Genomic DNA, 11316 nt, shown 5'->3' on the forward strand with positions numbered 1-11316 from the left:
ACCATGAAACTGAACTGACAGCCATTTTATGTATATTTATGGATTGGTTTTGAAAAGAGGGGGGAGCAGGGAAAACACTAAAATGGGACTTTATCTAACCTGCCCTTCTCTTGTAAAGGGCAGCATATTTCTGTTGTACTCATTAGGAAATGAAATCAACCTTTAAATCAAAATGAGTATCAGATAATAATAAAGTCTGGAGAATGTCGTGTTCCACTGGGGGGGGGGTCATTCATATCCCCTCCTTCTGGATTTCAGAGAAATAGTAGTGGGGAAGAGAGAGACTTTCTTCCCAATCCCTTAGATTTTTGTCATATTATGTTGTTTCCTTTTCTCCTCTCTCCCTTGCAGGAGGTAAAATGCACACTTGCTGCCCCCCAATAACTTTGGAACAGGACCTTCACAGAAAAATGCATAGCTGGATGCTGCAGAGTCTAGCGTTTGCTCTAACATCTCTCGTCCTTTCGTGTGCAGAAACCATCGATTATTATGGGGAAATCTGTGACAATGCATGTCCTTGTGAGGAAAAGGACGGCATTTTAACTGTGAGCTGTGAAAACCGGGGGATCATCAGCCTCTCTGAAATTAGCCCTCCCCGTTTCCCAGTCTACCACCTCCTGTTGTCTGGAAACCTTTTGAACCGTCTCTATCCCAATGAGTTTGTCAATTACACCGGGGCTTCAATTTTGCATCTGGGTAGCAACGTTATCCAGGACATTGAGACTGGGGCTTTCCACGGGCTGCGGGGTTTAAGGAGATTGCATCTGAACAATAATAAACTGGAACTTCTGCGAGATGATACCTTCCTCGGCCTGGAAAGCCTGGAGTACCTACAGGTCGATTACAATTACATCAGTGTCATTGAACCCAATGCTTTTGGGAAACTGCATTTATTGCAGGTGCTTATCCTCAATGACAATCTCTTGTCCAGTTTACCCAACAACCTCTTCCGTTTTGTGCCCTTAACGCACTTGGACCTGCGGGGGAACCGGCTGAAACTTCTGCCCTATGTGGGGCTGTTGCAGCACATGGATAAAGTTGTGGAGTTACAGCTGGAAGAAAACCCCTGGAATTGCTCCTGCGAGCTGATCTCTCTCAAGGATTGGTTGGACAGTATCTCCTACTCAGCCCTGGTGGGGGATGTGGTTTGTGAGACCCCCTTCCGCTTACACGGCCGGGATTTGGACGAGGTGTCCAAGCAGGAACTTTGCCCAAGGAAACTTATTTCAGATTATGAGATGAGGCCACAGACGCCTTTGAGCACCACGGGGTATCTACACACTACCCCAGCCTCGGTGAATTCCGTGGCCACTTCTTCCTCTGCTGTTTACAAACCCCCCTTAAAGCCCCCTAAGGGGACTCGCCAACCCAACAAGCCCAGAGTGCGCCCCACCTCTCGGCAGCCCTCCAAGGACTTGGGCTACAGCAACTATGGCCCCAGCATCGCCTACCAGACCAAATCTCCGGTGCCTTTGGAGTGTCCCACCGCGTGCACTTGCAACCTACAAATCTCCGATCTGGGCCTCAACGTCAACTGCCAGGAGCGCAAAATCGAGAGCATCGCGGAGCTGCAGCCCAAGCCCTACAACCCCAAGAAGATGTATCTGACGGAGAACTACATTGCGGTTGTGCGCAGGAGCGACTTCCTGGAGGCTACGGGGCTGGACCTCCTACACCTGGGCAACAACCGAATCTCCATGATCCAGGACCGCGCTTTCGGCGATCTCACCAACCTGAGGCGCCTCTACCTAAATGGCAACAGGATTGAGAGGCTGAGCCCGGAGTTGTTCTATGGCCTGCAAAGCCTGCAGTATCTCTTCCTCCAGTACAATCTCATACGTGAGATTCAGTCTGGGACTTTCGACCCGGTCCCAAACCTCCAGCTGCTATTTCTGAATAACAACCTCCTGCAGGCCATGCCCTCAGGCGTCTTCTCAGGCCTGACCCTTCTCAGGCTGAACCTAAGGAGTAACCATTTCACCTCCTTGCCCGTGAGTGGAGTTCTGGACCAGCTCAAGTCACTCATCCAAATCGACCTGCATGACAACCCTTGGGATTGTACCTGCGACGTGGTGGGCATGAAGCTGTGGGTCGAACAGCTCAAAGTGGGTGTCTTGGTGGATGAGGTCATCTGCAAGGCGCCCAAGAAGTTTGCGGAGACCGATATGCGCTCCATTAAGTCGGAGCTGCTGTGTCCAGACTACTCTGACGTGGTGGTTTCCACGCCCACGCCCTCTTCCATCCAGGTCCCGGCGAGGACCAGCGCGGTGACCCCCGCGGTCCGGTCGAACAGCACCGGGGCCCCCGCGGGCTTGGGCGCGGGGGGAGGTGCGTCGTCGGTGCCCCTGTCGGTGTTGATTCTCAGCCTGCTGCTGGTTTTTATCATGTCCGTCTTCGTGGCCGCCGGGCTCTTCGTGCTGGTTATGAAGCGCAGGAAGAAGAACCAGAGCGACCACACCAGCACCAACAACTCCGACGTGAGCTCCTTCAACATGCAGTACAGCGTATACGGCGGCGGCGGCGGCGCGGGAGGCCATCCGCACGCGCACGTGCACCACCGCGGGTCCGCGCTGCCCAAGGTGAAGACGCCCGCGGGCCACGTGTACGAGTACATCCCCCATCCACTGGGCCACATGTGCAAAAACCCTATCTACCGCTCCCGAGAGGGCAACTCCGTGGAGGATTACAAAGACCTGCACGAGCTCAAGGTCACCTACAGCAGCAACCACCACCTGCAGCAGCAGCCGCCGCCGCCGCCGCCGCCGCCGCCGCAGCAGCAGCCCCCGCCGCCTCTGCAGCTGCAGCCGGGGGAGGAGGAGAGGCGGGAAAGCCACCACTTGCGGAGTCCCGCCTATAGCGTCAGCACCATCGAGCCCCGGGAGGACCTACTGTCGCCGGTGCAGGACGCCGACCGCTTTTACAGGGGCATTTTAGAACCAGACAAACACTGCTCCACCACCCCCGCCGGCAACAGCCTCCCGGAATATCCCAAATTCCCGTGCAGCCCCGCTGCTTACACTTTCTCCCCAAACTATGACCTGAGACGCCCCCATCAGTATTTGCACCCGGGGGCAGGGGACAGCAGGCTGCGGGAACCGGTGCTCTACAGCCCTCCCAGTGCTGTCTTTGTAGAACCCAACCGGAACGAGTATCTGGAGTTAAAAGCAAAACTAAACGTTGAGCCGGACTACCTCGAAGTGCTGGAAAAACAGACCACATTTAGCCAGTTCTAAAAGCAGAGAAACTCCCTGGGAGCTTTTGCATTTAAAACAAACAAGCAAGCCGACACACGCGGTGAACGCATTTGATTAATTGTGTTGTTTCAACGTTTAGGGTGAAGTGCCTTGGCACGAGATTCTCAGCTTGGGCGGAAGATACTGAAAGGGTGTGCACTTTCCTTTTAATTTTTACACGTGGGGGAAACATTTGTGTAAACTGGGCACATCGATTTCTCTTCTCTTCTCTTCTTGTGGGGGAGGGGAGCAGAAGGGTTTACGGAGGGCCGTTTGCTGCGCAAGTGACTTGCTAACGGTCGCAGTTGTTCTTGTGGTGTTTGGAAGTGCCATTAAGAACGGTGGAAGATGGCAGCGCAGAGATTCTACTCTTCCTCTTTTGTTCCCTTTCCCTCCTCTTCTTCCCCGCGCCCCTTTAAGCCATGGGTGGGTCTAAATGGCTTTTGTGGAGAGATTAGCACACCCCAACTTTAGAAGAAAGTTTGTTCTCTCTCTGTCCTTCCCCCTCCCCCTTCTCTCTCTTTCTCTGCCTCCCTGCCTTCCTCCCTCCTATCTCATTACTTTTCCTTTCTTTTTAAAGGATGTGTTTGTATGCATTCTGGACATTTGAATTAAAAAACAAAAGTATTGTGATCTGGAAAATGATCACCATAGATGTGGACAAATCATTAAAATTACAGAGCTATATGATCCATAATTGATTAGTCAAAATAACTTATTGATGAAATATACAAATATTTTATTGTAGCACCTATTTTTATATACACATTTAGCATTTCTCTTTCCTTCACTATTTAGCCTATGATTTTCACAGAGGTGTCGCACTATATTAGGACCTGCATTTCCAAAACAGGAGTGATATCAGGAAGGCATTTTAAGTCACTAAAAATGTGGAGAACTTAATGGGAAAATCGTAAAGCCAATGCAACCCACCCGATTGGATCTGTCATTTAAAAAAAGAAAAAAATAATAACGGATTGTATCCCAATGTGTAAAGGAAAAAAATTAGGGCAATTAATTGGGCCATTTGAGTAAGAATCGTGTTCAAGTTTCTGGTTTTATTAGAGAAGATTTAAAAGTATTTTTATTAGTCAACCAAAATGATGTATTGATTTGACTACTATTGTAGCCGATTTTTGATTGTTTAACCAAACCCAGTTGCATTTGTACAGATCCACATGTACTGGCACCTCAGAAGACCAAATGATGGACTGTACAAATCTCTATACGATGTCTTTATCCCTCTGGGCAGCAAGCAATGATGATGACCACAAACAGGATCTCTGTAAGATGGGGCTACTGTTGTTACAGTCTCATATGTATCCCAGCACATGTAATTTTTTAAATAGTTTCTGAATAAACACTTGATAACTATGTCAAATATGAGGGACTGAAGTAATGATTACTTGAGGTGCAAAAGACGTAGTTACGTGTGATTGACTGAATCTCCATTATTAACAATTAGGACATAGTAGCTAACTTTTATTCCTAATATGAAAAAATTTCCCCAATTATCAAATTTGAATATATGTATATATGTAAAATTCTCCTTTGCAAATTCAGGGAATTATGTTTTCCTAAAGGTGGCATTAATGTCTTTATTAATGAAACTTCAATTGTATACTTTCTTTCCTTACTGAAGTATTCTTCTAATACATGGACCGTGGTAAGTAATATATTGCCTATTCATTTTTCTCCCAATGATATATATTTTGTTATGTCAGTATTATTTATTCAGTCTACAATGCTCATAGTTTCCTAATTTCCCCGTATTCCCATAGTTTTCCTAATTTTAACTTGTGTAAAACTACCTTCAATGATTATGATGGATACTTTATCTCAAGTTGATCTATATATCCTAAATGTTTGAAGTGTTGGTGGGTGTAAGCTGTTCACCTCTGAGGAAGGTTTGCCAATGAATTTAGATTAGTATTTAAGAGTAGGAAATGTTTGAGTGAATCTGAAACTTAAAGAGCCATGTGCTTCATCGCTATTAGTGGATCTTCCCAGAATCTCACCTGAAATGTGTAAAATATCAAGGGCTGTTCATGAACTTTCTGTTTAAGGAACACTTTCCATGGCATTCTGCCACAAAGAGGCAGCATTCACCCATGAGTAAATTGACAGTAACTGCTTGAATTCAGATTGAACAGGTGGTAACAATTTCCCTGAGGAATTAAAAAAAAAAAATAGTAATGCTACATCTGTCAAGTGAAGTAAACTATCCCCATTCTGTGTAACATCTTCCCTTTCCCAAATTTTTTTCAAAGGGGAAAGTAACAAGCTTAATAATGCCATGATATTATCATGAAAAAAAAAAAACAAAAAAAACAAAAAACCAGTACCTTACTCTTCATCTACCTCCTCCATATTTAATCCAGGACTAGAAAAGAAAAATAAATTATAGCATTTGACTTCACAATTGGGGTTGTTCTTAATTTTTCTTCACAGTGGGACTTATTTTTTCAATGTCCAAATCACTTCCTCAATATTATTATATGTAGATATGACAGTATTGTATAAATTATAGACTATTAATACAAAGTGGAATCTTCACTGTAAGTTTTATTTCTTAATTGATGCATAAAAAGTGAGAGATAAGAATTACATGAAATTCAAGATGTAGTTCTGAATGATGTAAGTAGCTTCCAAAGAAAGTTTGTTGATGCATTTTTCAAAGATTCACAAAATAATGTTATTAATTCAAACCAGCGCCATCGTCCATAATCTTGTCACAAATACTTCTTTAGGTAGCTCATTTGTACTTCTACTCTTCCTAAGGTGTCCAGCCTTTTTTTTTTAATTTCAAAAATAACAATCATATGATTTATGAAAAGAGGTTACTTCTAATTTTTAAATTATCTTTTTTCCAATTGTACGAAGGGGATAAGAGTAAATTCACTCCTGCTCTAATAAACTTGAAAATTTTTAACATGTAGAGTTATGAAACTGTGTAGAATTAAAAAACTGAATTCTTTCTCCTTATTCATTGTGTCCAGCCAATACATTAACATATACAATAGAACACGAGTTGTGTGGTTTTGAGTATCTGATTTTTGGTGTTTCAGGTTGTTCACCGAGTAAATAATTAAATTGGGTATATCAGCGGTATATGATTGGATTAAGGAACCCTGCAAATTCTCTCCGTAGCATTTTGGTGAACAATATGTAATGTTCCAGGCATCAATTAAAATTTGGATGCAAACTAAGCTTACTCTTTGTGCTTTTCCATTTGATATGTTGCATAATCTCATACAAATATATTTCCAAATAGACATTGCAAAATCTTATTTTTATCTATATATGAATATAGTGTAAATACTTAAATTATCTCAGAGAAAGTAAATATATTCTATGTAAATGTGATAATTGGTATGCTCGCATTCAAAATTATTTACAGCTAAACTGTTGGTTGAAGTTATGTGTTTAATCAACGTTAGCATAAATATACTTGGAACACATCTTTTGTTTAGGCGAGATTATCACCTTTACACATGTGAAGTGTGAAATTTGGGTAAATGTCCTGTGTATCTGGGTCTGTCCTTCACCACTGTTCCCTCAGCCTCAGTAAGAAAATCAAACTATGTGCAATGAAAACATCCACACATAATGTGGAAAAGGTTAGAACTTAAGAAGAGAATTGAAGATACCAGTTGCTTGCCCTATATCATTAATTCTATTCTTATTATGTTGTTAGCAAATTATTCAAATTAAGTATGTATAGTTTCTTTCCCTGTTTTATTTTTCCAGACTCTTGTCCTTTTTGCTTACATCTCCCTCCTTCCTCCCTCCTTCTCTTGTCTTATCCTTTCTCTTGATTATTTTTCAGTAGGGCAAGGGGGAGAGCGAGAATAGTTCAGTCCTTGTTTGAAATGCCAAAAACTAGCTACTTAATTTCAAGAGCTCAATGGATTGTTCCCAGAGTCACACAACTCCAAATTAATGAAAATAAAACAAACCACAAATATGCTTCCAATTCATTTGGGAATATGCTCTTGTAGCACTTTTCAGGTGGCTCCAAATTAAGATATTTGCAAGAGGTGGCAAAATATTTAGTATAACTAATTTTAAGACTAAAATTTAAACAGAAAGAAGAACTAAAAACAACAAAAGAACTGATTTAAATGTTAGAAGGGGGCATTTAATTAATTGACTTTCAAAGGGAATAAAAAGTTGTTAAAAGGTAATTAAACTGTTATCAAATTAACTATTTCACTTATGGATAAAGTTCTTCAGACCCCCCAAAGTTCTCTGCTTTCTTGTAAATACAAATATATGTATTTTTGTAAATACAAAATTAAAGAAGGTGGGTGGACATTAGTCCATCAAAGAATTATCTAACATCTATATCCAAAGGAATCTTATGTCATTGAGTATTGCATTTGACAACTGTGCATTTTATCATTAATTTTATTTTAATTTAATTTAGTGCTTTTCTATAATTATCCATTGATAGTTCCATCAGTTTATGTAGCATGTATATGGTATACAAAAATACATATTATCAAAGAGAGCACTGCATACTTAATTTTCATCTGGAGTTCTTTATATTTCAAATTTTTACATTATTTCAAATTCTACTTTTATGGTCTATGCTTTAGGCATGTTAGACTGGGGGAAAGAAAATGATTTTATGCACTGTAATGTTTCAGTGTGACTATAGTATAATACCCTTTTCTTACTCTGTTTACAGCAGACTATTTGGCTTACAAGACACAGGTCAAATATTTCTCATGGCAATTGTACCAATATTATAAAATGAATAATTTTATACTCATTTTTAAAAAAAAATGACATTTAACCTTGATTCAGTTAAAGAGTGACTTAGATTACTTCTTAAAAAATTTCTGAAGATCAAAACAGAAATATTTCATAAAGAATTGATGTAATGCAAGTATGAAATCATTTTACTTTCTCATTTTCTATTTACTGTCAAAATTAAAATGTAATGATATATTGCATAATGCTAACTATATCAGATACATTTTTATTACATATTAGGAAATTCATTTTATAAAAGAAGAGTAATGTTCATAGTGATATGTTGAATGGAAGTCTTCCAGAGTTTTCTTCTTAATTAGGTCTTTATCAGAACATGAAGGAATATTGTATATTTATAATACAAAATAAACATATACATGTTTAAAAATTACATGTGTTTCTAAAAGTGGAAATTATAAAACAGTGTTATGAAGGATAAATTGTTTTCTTTTAAAAATTTAACCTATGCAGAAATGGAACTGCGACTTTATTAAAGGCTCATTAATTTCTTGGTCTACTTATTTTAGACAAACTTATTTAGAGATCATTTTCAAAATATCATGATATAAATTGAATTCGAATTTGTGATCAATATTGAATCATATAAAGACAAGTAGGAAAATTCGGTGACTTTTCAGTGTTCTGGAATATGCACTGTAGATTTTCTTACAAATTTACTTCCACCACCAATAATAATTTCCAGTGGTTCCAACTAAAATATTTTTTAAGAATTTTATTTTATGTTTCCTTAAAAATAACACTTAATATTGGATATTGAAACCAAATTTGCTATATTTTTTCAACTTATAATTAGATATGTATCTATTTAAATAAAACATGAAGGGTAGCCATAAACTTATGTTAACTGATTAGCAAATTGTTTTGTCAGGTACTATAATAAAATTTTTGACCAACATGTTTTATCCATGAGAGATTCACCAGGCTCATGTAGACTATACATTTAAATATTAAATATAAAAATATGTAAAAATGATTATTTGATCAACAAAATATTTTATTTGTGATGATATATCTATTTAAATCACCTGTATAAAAATCCTGCTTTTTATCATTACAACAATAGAATATTTTTACTATGTTTATGTCCAAAGTCAAAAGGGTGTTTCACTTCTGAAAATACTAGTAATAATGGGGAACACTTATCTATCAAATTTATTTAAACCCCGAGTTTTAATATGAACTTTAAATCTCCAGTCCTAATTATAAAGTTCATTGTACATGTTTTTCTCTATATTACTGAACTCTGCTCCTGATAAAGTACCCCTAAAGTATACAAATAGCCATAGTGTTTTTCTTGTTTCATATTTAGGTAGCACATATTAAAATAAAGTTATGAGCTAACACTGTTAAGTTTCATTTCACTTAAATAGTACCTTTCAATTTTACAATTATCTTCAAACTTTTAAAGCTAGTGAATAGTATATTTACATAGGTACTTACAAAAGTGAACTTTCAGATCCAGAAACTGCTCATATATGTCAAAATATATTCAATATCATTCACCTTACTCTCATCTTAATTCATTCAATCAGTGCAGTGATATTTTTGTTACCCTGTTAGGATTAAAGACCCCCAAGTCTTAGATGAAAATTAAGGATCTCCTTGGTAATTAAGAAAAAAAAAGTAAAAGATAAATGCTGAGTATTTGGATTCTAATCTTAAAATATCTTCTTCAAAACTAACAAAATTGTATATACAGAAAACCATTTAGGAAGGGTCTTTGTATAGAATTATGCATTTTATGCATAAATTTATGCAATTTTGAAATTGCTAATTCCATATGGTTTACATGATCTTTCGACTTTAAGTTAGCAATGAACTGTCTTCATTTAAGAATTTTCATCTGAGGGAAGATATCTTTCACAGAGGATGCACTTGAATATGCTTGTTGTCACATTATAGCTTTGATCTACTCTTTCCTTTAAAAGCTCAATTTTAACCACATTGAAAATGGTCTGTATTATTATGTTTAATTCTTGCAACTCAAACCATTTATCTCCCACAATTTTTGAAAAGAAAAACTTGGTATATTTCTTCAGTTTGCTTTCATGAAGTTTAAAGGTATCCTCAGATTAATGACATCCCCTCAAAACATTGAAGACATGATTACTCAGATTTTTTTCCTGGTGTAACAATCCAAGCACTATGTAAGCATGACTTCATGTGGGAGTGTGAGGATGTGGATATTAAATTGTTACTGTGGACTCGTCACTCATTAATAACCATCTTTAATACAAAACATGTAAAGATGAGGTGAAGTGTTTCTTGGAATGCTAATGTACTTAAAATTACACACACTGATTAACTGGGTAGCACGTATAGTTTACAAATGCCACTGCTGTGTGCTTGTAAATACTAAAGCAATGCTTGCCAAGTGGTAAGGCACAGTCTAGATTCTGAAAAATCTGTCTTCTATAAAAGATAACATATAATAAGATATCTTATAATAAGATAAAAAATAAATTTGAATTCTAATGCCGTTAGGCTAGATAAGCACTCTTCATATTGTCTTAACGTAGCAGCTTCATATAATAGATCTGCTGGACCATGAGGGCATTTTAGCTTTTAAGAATGTTTAAATAAAATTTGCTCCTGCAGTATTATAATTTATGTATCACAATCATGGATTTTTCAGGCAGTGTTCTCTAGGAGCTCAAGAGTTTATCAATGCTTTATATATATGAAGTTGCAAATTCTATGTAGGTTGATGCTATAAAGAAATTAAAATTAAGTGTAGGAAAAAAAACAGTGAATAGTTTTACAACCAGAGGAAACCAGTTTACTACATATGAATGTTCTATTAAAAATGTAAATACAAGATTTACAGCCACTTGGAGTCTCCAGAGCCAACTTTGCAAACGGCCCTGACTCTGAAGGACCCTGGACATCCTAAGGGGAGCTGCAATAGTAACTTAAGAGTGTGTTATTACAGAGGGAAAATTATAATCACAGCTCACAACAGAAGCTTTCCCCCAAATGTCTAACTGCTGATGTGCTTGAAAACAGTGCAAAAGGTCAATTCAATGAAAATATGTCAAACATCAAATATTATGAGAATCATTTCAAGGATGGAAGATATAACTTGGAAAAGCTGATCCAATAGATTTAGGAGCAAAAATTTTTAAAAGAGGGAGACAGAATTGCCAAGACTATTTTTTTTTCGCTATGTTAGAAGAAAATAATGAGGACAGATATTCTTTAGTATTGCTAACTGTGCCAATGATAACTTGTTTGTAATTGGATGTATATCTAGAGGAAGCAAGTTGATGTATATTTAGAGGAAGTAAAAGATAACATAATG

General features: G+C 38.1%; 1 protein-coding gene across 1 annotated transcript; it reads left to right on the plus strand.

Annotated features, from left to right (window-relative positions):
• The first annotated feature begins 359 nt into the window (after positions 1-359).
• On the plus strand, positions 360-3875 carry SLITRK5 (SLIT and NTRK like family member 5). The gene has a single exon (XM_049647134.1). It carries the CDS (start codon positions 360-362, stop codon positions 3231-3233), a length of 2874 nt encoding a protein of 957 aa, XP_049503091.1. The 3' UTR covers positions 3234-3875.
• Positions 3876-11316: the final 7441 nt, after the last annotated feature.

The sequence above is a fragment of the Panthera uncia genome (assembly GCF_023721935.1).
Source record: "Panthera uncia isolate 11264 chromosome A1 unlocalized genomic scaffold, Puncia_PCG_1.0 HiC_scaffold_16, whole genome shotgun sequence".
Lineage (NCBI taxonomy): Eukaryota > Metazoa > Chordata > Mammalia > Carnivora > Felidae > Panthera > Panthera uncia.

Excerpts from the sequence above, each read along its gene's own strand:
- SLITRK5 (XM_049647134.1), top strand. The coding sequence starts at position 360 with ATGCACACTTGCTGCCCCCCAATAACTTTGGAACAGGACCTTCACAGA.